Source organism: Varanus komodoensis, unplaced genomic scaffold (genome assembly GCF_004798865.1).
Source record: "Varanus komodoensis strain SLA01 unplaced genomic scaffold, ASM479886v1 scaffold249, whole genome shotgun sequence".
Taxonomy (NCBI): domain Eukaryota; kingdom Metazoa; phylum Chordata; class Lepidosauria; order Squamata; family Varanidae; genus Varanus; species Varanus komodoensis.
In genome coordinates this window covers 74,294-94,157 of record NW_025335660.1, presented here as the reverse complement: position 1 = coordinate 94,157, position 19,864 = coordinate 74,294, and the positions used below count along the sequence as shown (strand labels likewise).

General features: G+C 43.3%; 2 protein-coding genes across 5 annotated transcripts in view; one reads left to right on the top strand and one right to left on the bottom strand.

The window, feature by feature from the left end:
• Positions 1 to 2,054: 2,054 nt before the first annotated feature.
• Positions 2,055 to 16,447, top strand: LOC123024664 (WD repeat, SAM and U-box domain-containing protein 1-like). 3 transcript variants are annotated; one of them, XR_006414967.1, is made up of 4 exons: positions 2,055 to 2,306; positions 10,449 to 10,589; positions 11,819 to 11,882; positions 15,022 to 15,114. XR_006414967.1 is itself a non-coding variant. In XM_044432659.1 (4 exons), exons 1-3 carry the CDS (start codon positions 2,084 to 2,086, stop codon positions 15,198 to 15,200), a joined length of 543 nt encoding a protein of 180 aa, XP_044288594.1. In that variant the 5' UTR covers positions 2,055 to 2,083; the 3' UTR covers positions 15,201 to 15,234; positions 15,974 to 16,447. The 3 variants fall into 3 exon arrangements, 2 of the variants coding, with proteins under 2 accessions (XP_044288594.1, XP_044288593.1); XM_044432659.1 differs by lacking the exon at positions 11,819 to 11,882 and adding an exon at positions 15,974 to 16,447 and having other exon boundaries at positions 15,022 to 15,234; XM_044432658.1 differs by lacking the exon at positions 11,819 to 11,882 and having other exon boundaries at positions 15,022 to 15,260.
• LOC123024663 (protein TANC1-like) overlaps positions 16,419 to 19,864 on the bottom strand; it is a 64,266-nt gene continuing 60,820 nt past the window's right edge. For both annotated transcript variants that reach the window (XM_044432656.1, XM_044432657.1), the window contains one exon: positions 16,419 to 19,088. In XM_044432656.1, the coding sequence (XP_044288591.1) occupies positions 17,672 to 19,088 (1,417 nt within the window). In that variant the 3' untranslated portion in view covers positions 16,419 to 17,671. The remainder of the gene's footprint in view (positions 19,089 to 19,864) is intronic.

The window sequence follows — 19,864 nt, the reverse complement described above, 5'->3', positions numbered from 1 at the left end:
GTGGGGAAATGGCCACAATCGTGCTGGTGGGGGAAGATGGCCGAGATTGCGCCTGCATGAGCACAACCATGATCTTGGCCATCTCCCCCCACCAGCACGAGCGCGCCCATGATCGCTCCCCTCTCTCCTAGCCCATCTCCTCCCCCTCCCAGCGCACCGGAATGACAGGTGTGTGCAGGGATGACGGGTGCCATCTTGGTTGTGCTGGGGGGCAGGGAGATGGCCGCGCTCGTGCTCATGGTGTGTGTGTGGGGGAGGGAGATGGCCGTGATCTTTGTTGTTCTTTGTCACTTTGTTTCACATTTTTCTGATTAAAAAAAAGTAGTTACAGAACAGATTAACCTTATTTACATTGAATCTTATGGGGAAATTTAACTTGGCTCACGCCAATTTGGGTCACGACCAGAGTCCTGGAACGGATTAAGTTTGTGAGCCAAAGTGCCACTGTACCAAGATGGTTTAAAGATATAGGTGGGACCATCTCAAGTGTTTCTGCAAGGAAGCAGCAAATATAATTTACACATTTGGCAGCATATGATCAGATCCATATGTCATCTGCTTTTAGCAATCTAGTATCTTACTATAACTGTCTTAGTTGTTTGAAATTTTACATATAATGGCACAGTTGAATGGGTTGCATTCAGCCTCCAGCATCTTCCATCTTGCACTGAGTGTATCCAGTGACCTGGTGGGCTAAAACTGGCAGGGCAGTAGAATGGCAGAGGTAAACCTCACCTTCCCATCTTCCAGTTATTGCATTTTTTCATTAGGCTTTTTTTCTGTCTAGTGATGGCACTACAGAGGGGGAAGACAGCTTGTATCCTGGCCTCTTCAGTCTCTTTCCCTTCCTGCCCATTTGAGCACCTCTTTCCCTCACATTTTGACATTGCTTTTCTGACTGTGGAAGCTAGCCCATGTCGTTCCTTCAGTGATGGCTTTGAAGAGTTAGGACTGATGAAGTTGGATCTCTGATTTCCCTTTCTGAGGTCATAATACTGTATCTGACCTTGGAGTGGGGAATGCCCACTATCCTATGGCCCCTCAACCAATGTCTGGGAGCCATAGGATTGCCACCTAATACAGTGTCCACACGATATTATAATCTGCCATGGGCTATTAATTTAACTCACAGGTTGCAGCACATGTGGAATGTGTATGGCCACTGTTTTGGAAATGCAACCCAAGTTGGGTTCTTGTGACGTGCAAACTCAAGCGCGTAGGCAACCCAAGAGCTAACCCTTCTCATAACCCATGACCTGTTTTAGAGTTATGCATGACATGGCCACTCCCAGAGTCAAAATGCAAGCTGGGCTCCATGGGCATGCCACATCTCTGAACAGGTTCATGGGTTTCCCCCTGCACATGGGAGGGCTTCTTCCATTAGTGAAAAGAATTGGATGCAATAGAGCAGTGGTGGCAAATCCTATGGCATAGAAGCCAAGTCTCCCCAGCATCGGGTAACAGCGCACATAGGGGCCATGTGCATGCTCAGAGTAGCAGCACCAGGAGATGACATCATGAGCCGTGACTCATTAGCCGTGACATGTCTGAGCTTTCACAGCTCAGACATGTCTGAGCTGAACTGAACTAAAACCTCAGTTTTCAGGTTTTGTTGTAGTGTTGGCACTTTGCGATGAATAAGTGGGATTTGGGTTGCAGTTTGGGCACTTGGTCTCTAAAAGGTTCGCCATCACTGCAATAGAGGTTCTTTGTTAGAAAAAGGATCAGGGTGGCAAGTTTCACCAGGTCCTCCTGTAGCCCCAGTATGTACTAGCTCTGATGCTACTGTTAACTTTTCCACAGCCTTCTGGAACAGCCTTTTATAGGAATCAACAAAAATTGCTGCCCTTTCCCCTTCTTCCAGCACAAGCAGAGCTGTGTTAAGCACAAATCTTGGTTGGATCCATTAATAATAGATAATGATTAAAGCACTATTTGCTTTCTTGTAAATGCAGAGTATGCAGAGGAAATTCCCATTATGAAGCAGTTTCTAAAGTCTGACACAAAAAAGATGGAATCACAGGGATTTTTTTCAGAGCAGTTTTCAAAGTCTGTGTAATATTTTGGCAGTTTCATCTAAAATATGTACTTCATGTATGCAAAATTTCCTGTTCATCTTCTCTCAGGAGGCACACTGACAGAGGAACCAAAGACGCCTGTTGATAACTGGTCTGAAGAAGAAGTTTCAGTTTGGTTGTGCACACACAATTTACAAGACCTAGTTGACATTTTCAAAAGGAACAACATTGATGGTAAAGAACTGCTGAGTCTTACAAAAGAGAGCTTGGCAGATGATTTAAAAATTGGTAAGGCTGTTAACAATGACAAAAACCTTCACAATTTCTTTACACTTGTTTGCAGTATGTACAGGCAATGCCCAGGTTACGAACAAGTTCCGTTCCTGAGAAAACAGAAATGTGTCTTTAGGTCAAATTTGTATGCAAGTCAGATTATGCATAGTCAGCCCTCCTCATTCATGGCAGCTAGAGATACAGGACCCCTGTAGTCCACTTTGCATATGAAAGTGGGAAGATAATGAACATCTCTACCCCGCCCCCACCCCACACACACGCCTGAACTCACCAGTGCCGCCTTTTTGCAGCAAGGAAATGCTGGCAAGTTTTCCCTCTCTCGATGAATGGGGCAGGAAGGCATTCTTTGGATTTCTCCCTCTCTACCCTCTTGCTTCCTCCCTCTCTATGGTGATGATGATTTTCTGCAGTAATTTTTAAAAACTAATAGGATTTATGGCAGTTCTTAAGTACAGGTTGTTCATAACTCAGACATTCATAATTTGGGGACTGACTGTATTCTGATTTACTTTGAATATTATGGTTGCAAGATTCTTCCATTTGGTTTTTTCCTGTTTCTTAAGACAGCCATATGACAAAGTTCCCATTATCAAGGGATTTTTAAAAAGCAGTGGAGGTAGCCATATTGAACCATAAGAAAAAAATCCAAGTAGGACAATACCTTTATTAGAGCAACTAAAATGTCATATATTAGGGAAAAGCCTTCTGAGTTCTTCAGAATTCATCCAGCTAGAGTGAAAGGAAATCTAGTTTATCCAGCTAGAGTGAAAGGAAATCTGTATGATAATGAAGCTCTGCAGTCTGCCTTTTGGTGCAGTATCAATAATGTGATGAGTTACATGTTTCCTTAGTCTGGTAATTGTTACTTGATTTTCAACCTGGATCTAGATTTAGTCATATTTAGAGTACCCCCTCCCCCAGTCATGGATGCATAAATCAATGGCAACTTCTGAGAGTGGCAGAGAGGCCAAGAGCAGTGCCTCCAGGAAACCAGATTTCTCTCTCACTAGGCCAGTTTCCAGAGTCAGCCAAGGCAGAATGGTCCAAACCAAGACATCAGACTAAGTTGCATCCACCCTCTTCAGCAGGGATGGTCACATCAATAGAAGAGAATCAGTATCTCTGGTGGTAGTGTAGGCAGAGAAACTCCTGAAGGGAAGCTTCTGGGCAGCAGTGGCAGTTGAAGCTGACACTGGCAGAGGACCTTTCATAGATAATGACAGGAAAGCTTAAGCTCGCTCTGGCTAGTAATGCTCAGAAGAAGGCAACGATAAACCACTTCTTAATATTCTTACCTGGTATCTCCTAAAATGAAACAAGAAATAGCGCTAGAAGATGAGACTAGGAAAAGGAGAGAACAGATTTTTTAACATTCAAACACAGATTCAGCCTTCCACTAAAATGCCACCAGAAGCCAGTTGTCCAGGTATAGGTATACCTATACCTCATTGTAGTCCTTTCCTGGACTTTCTGGAGGCATAAATGGATGTAGCAGCCTTGTATCTTGTAAAAACTCTTGGGGCAGTAGGAAGCCCAGTAGGCAAAACTGAAAACCGGAAGGTCTCTCTTCTGACCTAGAAGTGAAGGGGTTGCATGGGAGAGCATACTGTTGCTACGTGGAAATAAGCACCCTTCAGATCTACTGCTGTGAACCAGTCTCCTTGTTGAAGTTGTGTCAGGTTGCCCTGCAACGTCACTCTCCAGAACTTCTTCAATAGAATGAAAGAATTAAGACCTCTCAGGTACAAGAATGGTCAGACCCTTCCATTTCACTTCAGTACCATGAAATAACGGGAAAAAAGCGCAGGTGAGATTGGGGGACATCGACTGTTCTGTGGCCTTCTTGGCTAGCAGAGAGACTATTTCCGCAAGCAAGGTTGCTGATGGAACCATAGTTCTTATGGTGCCAAGGGGTATGAGAGTGTCTGACCTGATCCTGTAATCTCTGTCCACAGTAGACAGAACTGAGATACCCAAGGTTATTGCTTCCTGGCAAGCAGGAAGAGAGACAAATGGTCCTCACACAAATTGAAGAATAAAAGGGGCTAGCCCAGGGAGATAGTCCACAGTTGGGGTGCCTTTGTCCTTGTCAGTTTTGACTGGGACTGTCTTTCTGCCTTGATAGCAGAGCAAATGTTAAGCTTCTTCCATTAGTGAAGGTCTGTCTACTGGGACTCAAGGCTGGGCCATCAAATGAACTGGGCCAAAGCCATTTATGTGGTCTTAAGGAGGGGGAGGCTGGTAGATCCTCATCTTTCTCATGGTGTTCAGGTCAAATCTATCTACTTGTTCATCCTTGCATCCAAGATCCTTTCCCTATCAAATGCCGGGAGTTTGATATGGGAGTGAACCCCTAAGAGAGATCAGGCGAGTGTAGACAAGCGTGCCTCCACAGTGCTACTGCTCTTATCATAGCCTCTGTGCCATGCTTACATTGGTGCCTTGCAATGTTAATTTGCGTTCTGGAGAGATGTACTGCCTCAGCCTAGAAAATGCTTGTGAGTTTGCTGCTCCGGTAAGTGGTCACACAGAGCTCCTAGCTTCTCCTACAGGAAAGGCTGGAACCTTGCATGGTAGCCTGGTAGTTGGCCACCTTGAGTCTCAAGGCTGAGATAGCTCAGATGTGCCTCCCCAAAGTGTCCCGCATCATACGTCATGGAGTGTCCTCAACATGGCTTTCTGATAGAATTCAGTTTGGGGTGTTGAAAAAGGAAGGCCACATCCTTCTCTGACAACTTGTAAATGCTTTCCAGCCATTTGGGCATTGGTGCCATTGTGGACAGAGCCTCCCAGGATTGCTGGATGAGCTATAGTGGAGTTTAGAGGAAGGGACTGGCAGTGGCTTCAATTCCTCCCTCTGCACGGCATCAGTAAGAGGGTCTAACACTCTTTGGCTGTATATGTTCAGAAAAATGACTTGTAGCGAAGGAGGGCTGGATCAGCATGGTGGCATAGCACTGGAGGCTCTGCGGATCCCTTGAAGTTGGATGGGTTGAGAAATCAGTGCTGGGGGTGTGGAGGCAGAGGTGGTGTTTTCTGGAAAGTTGGTGGCATGAAGAATTGCTCCTGCCTCCTGTAGAGTTTGGGCCAATAGGCAGGTTGTAGGCGAGGCTGTGGTGATGGTACCTCTCCCCCCGCACCCAGGATATAGAACCTACAGTAGGCTGCTGCGATCAAATAGGCAGATCCAATCCGAGATGGGAACAGTCACTTCAGTGGTTGGTCCCAAATGGTTTGGTGTGGAAATGTGCCAGCAATGGAGTGGCTGGTTGGCTTGGAGCCAGAGCTTGGAAGGGGGTTAGATTGGTGGCATATTTCAAATCTCTCCCTCCAATATCAAGGCAGAGATGGATTTGAGCCGTGGCATGGTTCCAGAGCCTCTTGAGTGGACAATTCTGTCGAAACTCTCTTAGCTGCACAATCTTTCCAACAACAGGCTCCATGCACAGAGTCCAAATCTATTTGCACAAACACCATGAGGAAAGGTGACGAAAAGGATTCTGTGAAGCCAACAATCTCTTTATTGCTGATACATATTTCAGGCAACCGATCAGATGACTGTACACATAGACATCAACAGATGGCCAGTATAGAAATCAAATAGACTGCATAATTGAAAGTTGTGAAGGATTTCACATATACCGGCTCAGTCATCAATTCAAACAGAGACTGCAGCCAAGAAGCATTGAGACTTGGAAAGGCAGCAGTGAAGGAACTAGAGAAGAGTATCCAGTGTAAGGATGCCTCACTGGGGACCAAGGCTGAGATCATCCAGACTGTTGTATGCCTGATCACTTTGGGTGTGAAAGTTGACAGTGAAAAATGCTAAAAGAAAAAAAAATGCATTTAAAACATGGTGCTGGAGGAGAGCTTTGCAAGTACCACAGACCACCAGAAAGAAGCAGAACAGATCAAATCAAGCCACAACTTTACCTGGAAACAAAAATGACAAAACTGAAACTGTTTTTACTTGGGCATATCATGAAAAAGCTAAAGAAGATAATAATGCTAGGAAAAATCAAAGGCAGAAGAAGAAAACCAGATGAGAGATGGATCAATTCTGAAAGGAAGCCACAGCCTTACGTTTGCAGGAACTGAGTAGGACTGTTAAGGGCAGGACAATTTGGAGGGTACACATTCATAGGAGATGACTTCATGACACAAACCAATGACAGAGAGCTGATCCATTGAGATCTATGGGCTGAGTCCAGCATCTGCCTTCTATGGATGGAAGGGTTCTGTTCATGGAAGCTGCCACTTTGGGGAGGTTCTCTCTACACATAAATTCAGCCCTTCTGTGTAGCAATATCAGAGAGCTGGAGAGGTGGCAAGGAGAGGACAAGGAAGTATGCTTCTAGTAGTTACTGTGTGTAAAGTTACAGATTAAAAAAATGAGTAGCCATCAGGTGGGATACATACAACAGCTTGAAAGTCATCTTAGGCTGATGTTTGTATTAGAACCAACTGGAATGTCACAAAGTCATGAGCATGCTTTGAACCCTTCCAGAACTATTCTACAGGCTCCGTATTAAGCAAATAGCTTCATGTGGAGAGAAAAGTGTTATAGTAAGTGCTAAAGAAGTCTGTAGTTTAGAGCAGCCTTAAGATGAAGTCCAAGGGAACTTGTACAAACCTCACTGAGATTATCCTCTGCTAAATGCTGGCAAGGTTTCATGCTGCACAATTTCTTATTTGAAGTTTGGGATACAAAACATTTAAAATATTTCATACTTCAGAAAATTGAATATCATTCTGTGCTAATAGCATGTGTCAGTATTTGAATGTCAGAGCCTAGCCAGAGCATGACTTTGCTTGTGTGCATGCTTGTACTTCTCGTTGTCTTCTTTCACAGCTTGGACAATGGAATACATGTGTAAGCTTATAGAAATCAATGAACTTAAAATGTGCCTGACCCTCTGGGATAGGGCTGTTACTATCCTTTTTCAAAATGAACTGGATTTAAGGATCCTTTTGCCTGGTGAAGTGGCTGTCTGCTCTCACTGGAGAGGCAGCAGCCGTGCTCATGGTGGGGCCCTACCACAAGCAACTACTTCACTGAGGAGTGAAGGCCAAGGCAGTCGCCTTGGGCAGCGGCTGAACAGTGCCTGTTTGGTGACTGTTTGGGTGCTGGGCTTTGGCAGGGGAAGAGAAGAGTTGCACAGTAGTTGCAATCGACTGCCATAGAGCTGGAGCAGCTTGTTTTTTTTCGTGCTTTTGTCATACTCATTTTAATTATGCTTCTGTGTAGTTTTGGGGATCAACGGGTACCCCAATTACCAGGGTCACAGGTAGGGTGCGGTATGGCAGTGGGGGATTAACAAACCAGCCAAGGAAGAGGGCTAGATACCTCACAGCTATCCCCTCTTCTGGTTCTTCCACCTACCGGATGATTCCTGGAAGCCTTACCACCTTGCCCTCAGCTCTGGTGCTGCTGCTGAATGGCAGGTCAGCCCAAAATAAGAAGACCTCCCTCATTCATGACTTGACTATGGATGAAGGGGCTGACCTGGCTTGTATCACTGAGACCTGGGTGGGTAATCTGGGAAGGGTCACCCTTTCAGCTGTGGCTCCTGGGCATTCCATACAGCACCAGCATCAACTTGAGGGCTGGGGAAGCGGGGAGGCCATGGCCTATAGGAATACAATCTCCTCCTCGGGACAGGTCTTGAGCTCTTGTATCTTGTGCTGGGTGCTTGAAACAGATTAGGGATTCTGCTGGTGGACTGCCCACCCCACTGCCCATCAGGTTCCCTGCTTGAGGTAATGGAGGTGGTCTTGAATCTGGTGTTGAGGATCCCCAGTATGATGGTTCTGGAGGATCTCGACCTCCATGCCAGGAATGCTTTATCTGGGGCTGCCATGACAACCATGGCTGTCTTAACATGTTATAAGCCTAACACATGTGAAAGGACACTCCTGATCGGCTTTTCTTTACTGGGCAGGAGGATAGTGATATTGGAGTGCAGCGGTTTAACATCAATTCCCTTGTCATGGTGAGATCCCTTCCTATTGAGGTTTAGACTTTGAGCTTCAGTAACTGAAGCCTGAGGATGTGGACAAGGTGCTTGATCAAGTCTGACCTGTGTGCTTGACCCTTGCTTGTCATGGCTTATTACAAGAATTAAGGAAGGGATTTGTAGCTTGGCCCAGGAGCCTGTACATGCTTCCTTGAGAGAGGGAGTGGTGCCAGTCTCCTTAGAAAGGTTGGAATTAAGCTACTCCTGGAAAAACCTATCCTATAGTTAACAACTATAGGCATGTGGCCAGCATTCCATTCCTGGGCAAGGAACGGAATGCTTGAGCAGGTGGTGGCTGAACAGCTCCAGACACTCTTGAATGAAACAGATTATCTAGCTCCATTTCAATCAGGACTGATTTTAGAACTGAAACAGGCTTGGTCATCCTGTGGGATGACCTTTGCCAGGAGAAAGACAAGGGCATTGCAATTCTGTTGATTTGCCTGGACTGCTCAGCAGCTTTCAATACCATTGACCTTGGTAACCTTGCAGATAGACTGACTGGGCTATGAGTAGGAGGTATGGCATTGCAGTGGCTCTGCTCCTGCTTGACCAGCCAATTCCCAAACATGGTGCTGGAAGATTATTCTTCAACGCCATGGCAGTGCTGTTAGTGGGTGGTTCGTCTGTCCAGTTGGGCGGTATTCAACCTATTCTGGATGAGGTTGCACTCTCCCTAAAGGACCAGGTTTGTAGTTTGGGGGTGCTCCTGGATCCAGAACTGGCACTTGAAACACTAGTGAACTCATGGTATGGAGCACCTTTTATCAGCTTAAGCTGATACACAACCTATAACCCTATTTGGACAGACAGAGCCTAGCTCCAGTAATCCATGTTCTAGTAACCTCTCATTAGGTTTATGTGGGGTGCCTTTGAAAATGATCTGGAGACTTCAACTGATCCAAAAGAGGGCAGCAAGATTGTAAATGGGAACTGGCTTGCGAGAACATATTACCCAATCCCCTTCCAGCTGCTCTGGCTGCCAGTTGAAGTCTGGGTCCAATTCAAAGTGCTAGTATTAACATTCAAAATCCAAACCAGCTTAGTGTCAGGTTACCTGAAGGAACACCTTGTTCTATAGGTGCCCTGGACCGTAGGTCATCTTTGGAGGTTCTTTAGAAACCCTTTCCAAAGTAAATAAATAGAGTGGCTACCAGGGGAAAGGGCCTTTTTTGGCTGTGGCACCTTGGCTATGGAATGAGCTCCCCAAAGAGGTGTTCCTGGTGCCTACTCTCTATTCTTTTCAGTGCTGGGTAAAACCTTTTTATTTTCCCAATATTTTAACAGTTAACTTTTTAACTTTAGTTTTAATATTATATTTTATCCTATACTGCTAGTATACCTCTGTCTTAGTTTGGTTGCAAATGCTGTCGTTTTATTGTCATATGGTTTTTTTCTCTTTCTTGTTTGTGTATTTTTAACTTTTGTTAACCTTCCAGAGAACTTCAGCTATAGGAGGGTATAAAAATGAAATAAAGTTTGCAAGCGCAGAACACACACTCTTCTGTCATTGCTTTCTGGGAATTGCTTTGTTTCTGTCCTCTTACGTTAGTTTTCTCTTCTCCCAGAAGCATTTAATTGAAGAGAGGGTGACCAGCAGGTGGCATTTCATTAGCCTGTTTGATTGTTTTTGACACCTCTTAGAAAGATGACTTTATTACCATGCAAATAGAACTAGCTTATTTTCCAAACTAATTGCCATGTAAGATGAACAACAGTGAAATTAGGACAGCAAAGCAAAGTACAGGATTTTGCATTCACTCATAGTCATGGCCATTACACAATAGGATTAAGAAAGGCTAATATAGCCACACTGGCTGCGGGCATTGCCGCCACCCCCAGTTACAACTGTTTCTGAAACATCACCAGGCTCTCAGGTGCTCCATAAACATTGGTCATGACCAGTCCTCTTTTGTGTTTAGTCTGCCTTTGAACAATCAGGTATCAGCCAATATAGTTGCAGGTCACTGAAGTAATTTGGGAACTAATTCAAGCTTCACGGGCAAGAATGCTATCTGAATTCTAAACAACAGTCTGTGCCACAGACTGAACATTTATCTTTAACTTTAGATGTCTTGGTGCTTATATTAACGTGGACAATATGTGTATTCCTTTCTAGAATCCTTAGGTCTCCGCAGTAAAGTGTTGCGAAAAATCAGTGAGCTGAGGACTGAAATGAACTCTGCCTGTGTCGGTATCCCTGATGAATTTCTGTGCCCCATAACAAGGGAGCTTATGAAGGAGCCAGTCATTGCAGCAGGTAGGTGTGCATAAAAATACATACTAGTTGTATTTTTATTCTGTAAATGTAATAGAAAATCTGTGCATAGGCCTAGCATTCAGTTGATTGACACCTTTGCTAGAAGCAGCAAGGGTCTGTCTTCATCTTCTGTTGTACAATCAAGCCCTGCCTACATACGGCAAGGCTTTGTGTGAAGGCATCCTGTACTGGATGCCCAAGCTTGAGGATGTACAGTGGTACCTTGGCTCATGAACTTAATCCGTTCCAGGACTCTGGTCATGACTCAAATTGGTCATGAGCCAAGTCAAATTTCCCCATAAGGTTCAATGTAAATAAGGTTATTCCATTCTGTAACTATTTTTTTTTTAAATCACAAAAATTTGAAGCTGGTGCGCTGAGGGGGGGAGACAGGCATGATCGCGGGCGCACTCAGGGGAGAGGCAGACGCACTCGGGGGGGAGACGGGTGTGATTGCTGGTGCATTAAGTGGGGAGGCAGGCGCGATCGTGGGCCTGCTTGGAGGAGAGGCAGGCGCGAACGCTGGCGGGCTGGGGGGAGGTGGGTGCGATTGTGGGGGCTGGGGTGAGGCAATCGCGGGCACACTGGGGAGGGAGGCGGGTGTGATTGTGGGTGTGCTCGGGGGGGGGGGAGGCAGGTGCAATTGCAATCGTTACTTGCAGAGTTCACGACCCGAGGCAAAATTTTTCAGACATTTCTGTTTGTGACCTGATTTGGTTGTGAACTGAGACGTTTGTGAGCCGAGGTACCACTGAAGTTCCCAGTGCTGCTTTAGGAACACTGCTCCACACCGAAATACAAAGTCTCCATTGGTGCTACCCAGTTTGGCTAATACCGCACCTCTCCATCAATCTTGTAATACAGGTGGGAGTGTTGGGCAATTTTGCATGTATTCTATACCCAGTTATCAGGACTGAAGCCTACATTGAAGAAGGCACATTGTGCAGATATTTACCCACAGGATTCATGAAAACAATGTAAAACACATTAAATTGAAATAACACAAGGAGCTGAGATGGTCCACACCTGGAGACAGATGGAATCCGCTGGATTTTGAATGCTTTGGGAGATCTTTGAATGCTCTGATTGGAGCATCTGTTGCAGCCCTGATTTCACTGTGGAATTGCGAGAGCCACAGGGCCACAGTTATGAGCACTCCTGTTCTGGCTTGCGCGACCTGGCAAGGCTTGGACATGGCTGCATCACTTTATTTCACCTCTTGCCCTTAGGATTTTCCTGCTAGTAGAGTTTGAAGAAGGGCCTCAACATTTGGCACCAATCCTGTCGTCTGAGGTAAATGCAGGCGGTGACCAGTGATAAGGCCTCTTGTTGGAATTGGCCTTTAGAATTTCCCCACTAGGAAAATACCTCCTTAGATTGCTCAATTTTTGTCCTGTGCTGGAATGCTGCTGCTTTGCGTTCCTTAATGTGTTTCCTTTATTTCTTATAAACTCTGACTTAAGATCAGCTAAGAAATGTTTTCAGTAATAATTTCCACTGAAAATAGAACACAGAACGCTATCATAGACAACTTTATTATGTTGTGCCAGTCTGTAGCCTGAAGGGCCTGATCACGCCTCATCTTGGAAGCTAAGCAGGGTCAGGCCTGGTTGGAATCTGGATGGGGGACTTCAATGTTGTGAACCACCCAGAGAGCTTCGGCTATGGGTGGTATAGAAATATAATTAATAATAATAAGAAAGCCTCTACAAGTATTATTAAGGCAAGTCCTTCAGTCTGCCTATCACACATGGCAACAGTTGTCGTTTGCAGAATTCCAAGTAATTTATTAACTCCCCAATTACTTTCCTCACATACAAGCCATAAAAGATAATGTAATACCTTGAAACTTCCTTGAGTTCTGCCATTGTTCCATTAGCTCTGTATCGTTCATGGACCAGCAGCAGCATGCTTTCATTTTAAACAGGAGTATTTGCAGCCTGACATTGCAAGGCTGGTAAGAGGTAGCTGCCATGTAAAGCACATGCCCTGCCACCAAGATACTGCCCTGCCCAAGTTGTATGACAAGATCATCAGACACTTATTATTTCAAGGGACCTGCCAGACAGAAGAGAAGGTATCAAGGAGGACAGAAACAGAAGGAAGCAAAGCTGGCAAAGTGTGGAAAAACTGATTCACTGACAGCTAGGCATTCAGGTCCTGAGTTGGTGTTGCTCGTTTACTCAAACTGATTCAGGATCCTACAACTCTGGAGCAGCTGGAGTAGGAGGACAGCTCAGAGAATCTGGTGTGCTACTTAGCTTGAGCAAAAGCCCTTTCTGCTAAAGTGAAGACACCTTTGGGTGCATGCTGCTGAGATTAATTTCTTCATCTTATTTCAAAAGGAAGATAGTGAAGGCAAACATGTGATTGTCAAGGGCTTTGTAAATCACTGAAGAAGTATTTTCATGCTTCTGTACAAAGTGTATGTGATTTAAGCAGAAGCAAGCAGTGGTTTTTACAAAAACTTGCAACGCAAATATTTTTCTTTTAAGCTGTTCTGACAGTTGTTAAAATGCAGCTTGTCCATTGCTATTTTCTACCTATTCACCTGTTTTATACATGAAAAGCAATGGACAGAAGGGCCCTTGCATAGCAGCTCTGCTCTGCCCCTTGATAGCTTTGTGATGAACTTTTAGAAACTAATTTTATAATATTAATATTTAAATAATAGGCACACTGAGAATCCTAGCATTCATTAAATAACTGCTTGGGAAAGGTGTGGGTGGGTGTATTTATCCACCACTGCTGTCTATCACCTTCTGAGTCTATGACTTTAAATTTCATAGAAATTATTTTTTTCCACCTGAGAAAAATAATTATATTGTTATGATAAATGCAGTTGTAAGCTAAGGTTCAGGGAATATTTGTTGCCTAGTTATCGATCTATCTATGGTTACCTGAAGGAGCGCTTACATCCATATATGCCCAGCCGCCCCCCTGAGATCGGCAGGAGAGGCCCTTCTCCGGGAACCCTCCGTGAAAGAAATCAGGAGGGTGGGTACTCGGAGGAGGGCTTTCTCTGTGGTGGCGCCCAATCTATGGAATGCGCTCCCCAGAGAGGTCCGCCTGGCGCCGTCGTTATTTGGTGTTCGGCGCCAGGTGAAGACCTTTTTATTTAAGCAGCATTTTAACTGTTACTATTATTGAATTTTATCTGGCCAGGGCGGCTTATTTTATATTGTATGTATTTTATTTTAATGTTTATATTTTTAATTATAATTATTTAACTAATTGTTATAAGCCGCCCCGAGGCTTTGGCGAATGGGGCGGCATAAAAATGTTTAAATAAATAAATAAATAAATATCTTCAAATGTATATTTCTACAGCATGTCTACAGTGTTGCAGAGTACCATATGCAAATAATCTGTCCCTAGTCTGAGGCACTTGCTGTCCAGCAATAGAGACAATAGAGGGACACATTGATAAGAGGAGTTGGGGCCCTCTCCGCATTACTTTTACAGTGTGGCTTCGATATGGTATAGAGCTCTGATTGGCCATAGCTCCCTGCTGGATGCATACATGTGAGCAAACTCAGGCTTGCTTCTAAAGTGTGAAGTAACCCTGGAAAGAGAGCATAGGCATACATATGTGAATCAAAATAAATGTTTATTCTGCACCATGTTAGAAGTAGCTGTTTTATACAGCATAAAGTCACTGAGTATATTGTTCCAGGATGATACTATTGCAGCTTGCACCAATGATACCTAGCTCCATTGTGTAAGATTCTTTTAACTGAAGAAACAGCATCTTGACTTTGGCATCTAAAGCATATGTATATTCCTTCTAAACTATCTACATATCATTTTATGTTTTTCCCCTATAGAAAAGTGCATTTAAAGAAGGAAAATAGTACCATTATTAAAATACTATTAAACTGTTTATGTATATGTCTTCTACAGGGGTTTTTACTGATTTGCTAGCACCGAGAGAAACTGTGGTGATCTTACCATCTGTCAAATACATGCTGTAGCTTTTGGACCATCAATGCACCCACCCCCTAAAAAGCACTAACAAAAACAATCCCAGATCCCGAGGGTTTACCTTCCATGCATAGTACTAGTTCTTTGTTTGAACTAGTTACTTGTCATGGAACAACCTAGTCAAAATTTCTAGCTTTTTCAGGGTGAATGAGTGCTATTATTGGACTCAAAAATGGTTTCTTCCCGAACTATAATGTTTTCTGTTTGGAGGTCTAATAGGTTGCTGCATTGAGTCAGCCTGTTAAGACTTTTCCTGTCTGAATGGAAGTAAACTTGATGCATGTCATTTTGTTCTTCATTATTTTAAAGTGCTGTACACTAAGACATTGCTGCAATGTGGTGTACTGTTCAGATATTTTTTTAATAATGCAGTGTCTTAAAAGTGTGGTAGTACAAAAAATTGAGCTGATATCCCTGCATTCAGTGAAGTTTGTAATTCTCTCTTTAGATGGCTATTCCTATGAGAAGCAAGCAATGGAAAATTGGATCGTTAAGAAAAGGCATTCCAGTCCCATGACAAATCTCCCTCTTCAGAAACTTGTACTTATCCCAAACAGAAGTCTGAAAATGGCTATCAATCGCTGGTTAGAAACTCACCCAAAATACAATGAGCAGCTATCATCCTAAATATTTTTTTCAAATAGCAAAGAAGTTGAAGTAGGTAAATAAATTCAGTTATGAACTTGGTGCTAGTACCTTTCTTTTACTTACGTTAGCACTGTGTACATGGTGAGAACTGTATAATTTTAAGTACCTTTGAATTTGAATTTTAAAAAATTCAGATATCAATATACTTACGTAATTGCTATATTTGTTAAACTCATGTCTGAGTTTTACTGAATCATCTGAAGGCTGCAACCTATGTATTACCATCGAAATTGCCAAGGCTTGCTTCTGTGAACAACAGACATGCACAGGACTGCACTATGCCTCAGTCATTTGTAAGAACTTAAGAAATGCTGGATCATGCTTAGTACCAATGGAAAGTTCACTCATGTTTGCATTGCATTGAACAATTAAGTACCTTGACATTTGCATACCTAATGGGGAATTGTGGAAGGTTTTTTTTTTTTTTTTTAAAGATTGCCTTCCATAGAGACTTGTGCAAGTTAGTCATTATTGGAAAAACATGTATGCTTTAACAGTGAAATTTTGAGGACAAGAGAGAGGATGTTCACATCCTTTACAATTAGGCATATTGAGCCAAGTAGGACTTTCATTTATCGAATTCAGGCTGCAATGCTATAGCCACAATACTATCTCAGTGACCTCAGTGAGATTTACTCCTGAGCATGCACTCTTTGATTCTATGTGGTAGGGGATACCAGTGAGCAGTGAATCTCAGGATTCCTCTGGCTAGGAGCCCACTGACGTGCTTCTTTGTTACATTTGTTCCACAGGGCTACTTACTGATTTGACATTAGTGAGAGAGATTAGGTGGTGAATCAATATTTGACAGAGCATGGTCAAGGAACTAAATGACACACTTCTACACTACACTATGTGGAGAGATTAAATTAAATGAACACATCATCACCAATACTATTTCATGCCACTGTGGGGGCTTAATGATGCATGGATGGAAGATGCAACAAGCAATTCAGAGCAATTCTAACAACCAAGGGAAGTCAAAGCAACTAGCAAACCAAGGAGCTGATCATTAAATAGCGAATGACGTACCAGATGTATGTCATGAATTTGCTCACTTGAGCTCAAACAGTATTTTGTACAAACAGGAAGGTTTGTATAGCCCTCATTTTGAACTAACTCGGACTATAAAGTTGCATTGGATTTACCTTTTCAAGAGTTGTATCAGTACAAAATGTATAGCACTCAAAAAGAAACTATATTAATAATCTTTTTATTTCATATGGGAAAAATACAGTAGCTGTGCAAAAAATAGATCTACAGAACGAGAGAATAAAATAAGATTGTACAAATACCAAGATAAACAATAAATAAGCAAGAGAATAACAATTCCTTTCAAAATTGAAAATCCTTTATGGATTTTTTTTAAAAATCGTGCGAGAATGCTGTTATAATGTACACACATATTGTACACATGGGAATAATGGTTAAAGGGCAACAGAATACTCCAGCTTATATGACAACCCCAACCTTTATTATGTACAGGAATGTCCTCCCAAACTAGCCATCGCAAAAACCTCCTTGTCGTTTAAAAAAGCATTTCCCAACTGAAAAACTGGGGAAGTATCAGATGTTCCTAGAAAAGCAAATTACCCTACTTGTCCTTCAGTTGTTCACTGGGGTTCTGTGAAAACACTAGCAAGACTAACATTCCTCTGCTTTCTTCTCCATCCTGTACTGACTTTGCACCTCAAGAGGTGTTTAGATAAACTATGTAAAGTGCTGTTTATATGATGTTAACATGTCATAATATTACTCAGTGCAATTAACCAGGATGTTGAACAAAATGCATGCAAAGTCCTGTGTAATTTTCTCCCTGCCTTGCAATAGTTAAAGCCAACCTCAGTCACATGATGGCTACTCAAACAATTTGCACAAAGGTGATGGATTTCCTGAAATTACACCTGCATCGTTATTAACTCGGAAGAGTAGTACGAAATCTTCCCGATAAGAAAACATTCATGGACAGAGCTAGATGTTCTGTGGTTCCCACCAAAAATCTTGCTTGAATTAATACATTTTAAACAATAATATACATGGCTGTACAAAGTAAATTTACAGTGCAATCCAATATATGTTTACTCAGAAGTCACTGTGTTCAGTGGGATTTACTCCCAAGTAAGTGTGCACAGGAATACAGCCTTGTTTACCTTTTTCAAATCAGGCACACCTATTTAAATCTTCTCTTCCAAAGCTTAACATGAATGATGGAATGCTTCCACTGCATCAGCAAATAACTAAGTAGTGGCCATCCATCTCTTGATTAATACTAGTGGTCATCCTGGACAGCCTGATTAATGTTTGGAAAGTGGCAAGATGGATCAGGTCTTTGTTATATACTCCCTAGAGATTAATATCACTAACTTATATATCTCTATGCACTAAGTTTTATAACCAAGGAAACATGGTTCATCCCTATTAGTAGCTTTTGATAAAACAGCTAGTATTAATCACACATTTGATTCTACAAAAGATCGCTTTGGCTTTGTAGAAGTGATGTGACTTGAATGGATGTCTTTGCTAAGCTGAGAATGTTGTTTAGAGAGAACTTCCTGATACAAATGAGCCACTGGCTTAGCTAACCTGCTGTCTTGTGGGCTAGCAGATGCTTGGCACTTTAATTCTTCAAGTTCCTTAGACTGAGTTCCATTCTGGATACTCTCTCCCGGCATCACAAGGGAAGAAGAAGAGCAAGTTGCACCCTGCGTGCCAGAGATGTTTGACTGTTTGGCAGAGAACTGCTCAGAATTCAAGGACAGAGCTGCCCCAGCACTTTTGAGAAATCCTTCTGTAGCTTGGCCGTGCCAACTGCGATTTGATGGGTTTATCTGCTGCTGCTGGAACCGTACAGTTTTATCCATAATCCCCATGAAGGGAGTATTGCGAGGCCGGTGTTCTGCTGATCCACTCTGATTTTGGCTAGTCTTGGTTTCCTTCAGTCGCATGTCTGGACCTTGTCCCTTTACAGACTCAGAGAAGCTACTGCTTGAAGACAAGCTGCTTGTGGAACTGGACGGCACCATGCTGGCAGAAAGTGGGCCAGAACAGAGAGAACTTTGCTGCCTTAATTCACCAGTGCCTTGAGAAAGAGATGGGCTTGTTTTTTCCATGGTTGGAGGCGTGTGAACAGCTAGCCTCTCATGTGTTTTGGACTTACTCATAAAAGCGTGAGAAGATCCCCTTTCACTGTGTTGCAAGTAGGGAGCCTGGATAGTAGTCAGTCTTTCGCTGAATAATGCAGAGCTACTGCCTACAGTAATGCTTGCTGAGAGTGTGCCTGCCCCATCCAAATGTTGGCCTTTGTTGTTGCTTGGGTTCATTGGGTGTCTGGAGGGCACAGGGCTCGGAGGAAGATACTGAAGGGGCTGAGTCTTTGTGCCAGACTGAACAGATCCAGTTCTTGGCCCTGACTGGACAGAATTCAGATGCTGGTTTGTTTTTACGATCTGGGCTTGTTTTGTAGGTTGCATGGTTAAACCAGGCTCTCGCAGATATCTACTGCCTGCTCTGTTTGGGGGGGATACAGATCTAAATTTCTGCTGACTGCCTTCTTGAGGGTTTCTGTTGCAAGATGAAGCACCCTGAGAAAGCGGAGGCCTCGGCTCACATAAACCAGACTCATCTTCATGCAAAAATTCTTCTTCTTCTATCTCTTCCAGGCTGAAGTGATCCTGCACAAGAGCATCCCTCTCATTGTCAGAGTCATTGCTCTGTGGTGCCGGCTGAGGACATGGCTGCTTTTGTTGCTGTGTTCTCTGGAGCTGCTTGCACTCCTCTTCTACTCGAGCTAGTAACCTCTTTATTTCTTGGTTACCAGGGCACAACTTTATGGCTTCTCGCAGATCACAGAGGGCTGCGTTAAACTGCCTGAAGAAGGGAAAATGAGTGAAATAAATCTGGCACATTAACAATTGAACGGGTACATACCAACAGGCCAGTGTGGTAGCATGTTACATGTTGCTACATATCGCGTGTGCCTTTCTATCGGTCCCAAAGATCCTTAAAAGATACAATTCAGACAGCTTAGGAGACCAGGCACAGGGAGGCTTGGCTCAGATGATGCCGCATCCCACTGCCATGAAAATGCAAGCCCCGGCCCAGGATTGCGCTCCCACTCCAAGAGATCGAGCACCTGCACAGCCACAATCGCAATAGGGTAAGAAGTTACACATAACAATGTCTAAATTTTTAGCAGAGGTGAAAGCTTGCACCTACATGACCTTCTCCCACCATTTGCCTTCTTTTCTCTTAGCAAACTATACTAAGCCAAAGGGAGAAGGAGAGTTGTTGCAGGGCATTTAATATTCTGATAATACATAGAAGTGCTAGATACTAATTTTTATTTTCCCTTTCTGGCCTGAACTGACATTTATTTCAAAATAAACACATCATATAAAATTGTTTCTTTACTTCTGTCTAAAAATAGGACTTGGATAGCAGTAAAGTTACCATTTCTCCCAAAGACCATCCTATAGAAGGTGTCTTCAAAATTATCAATTCTTCAGTTGAAAACACTATCCTGGTACTCTAAGACTGGGATTAAACATAGCATAACTATAAACGTACTGACCATGGAATTGCCATTAAGTGAGAAATGGGCATAGCTTAGTACACAGACTGAAAAGTCCTCCTCCTGCTGTCAA

What these genes read in the sequence shown, in the direction of transcription:
- LOC123024664 (XM_044432659.1), top strand. Translation starts at nt 2,084, where the DNA reads ATGTACTTCATGTATGCAAAATTTCCTGTTCATCTTCTCTCAGGAGGC. An exon ending in GGCAGATGATTTAAAAATTG is followed by an intron (nt 2,307 to 10,448) that starts GTAAGGCTGTTA and finishes ATTCCTTTCTAG; the next exon opens with AATCCTTAGGTCTCCGCAGT. An exon ending in GGAGCCAGTCATTGCAGCAG is followed by an intron (nt 10,590 to 15,021) that starts GTAGGTGTGCAT and finishes TTCTCTCTTTAG; the next exon opens with ATGGCTATTCCTATGAGAAG.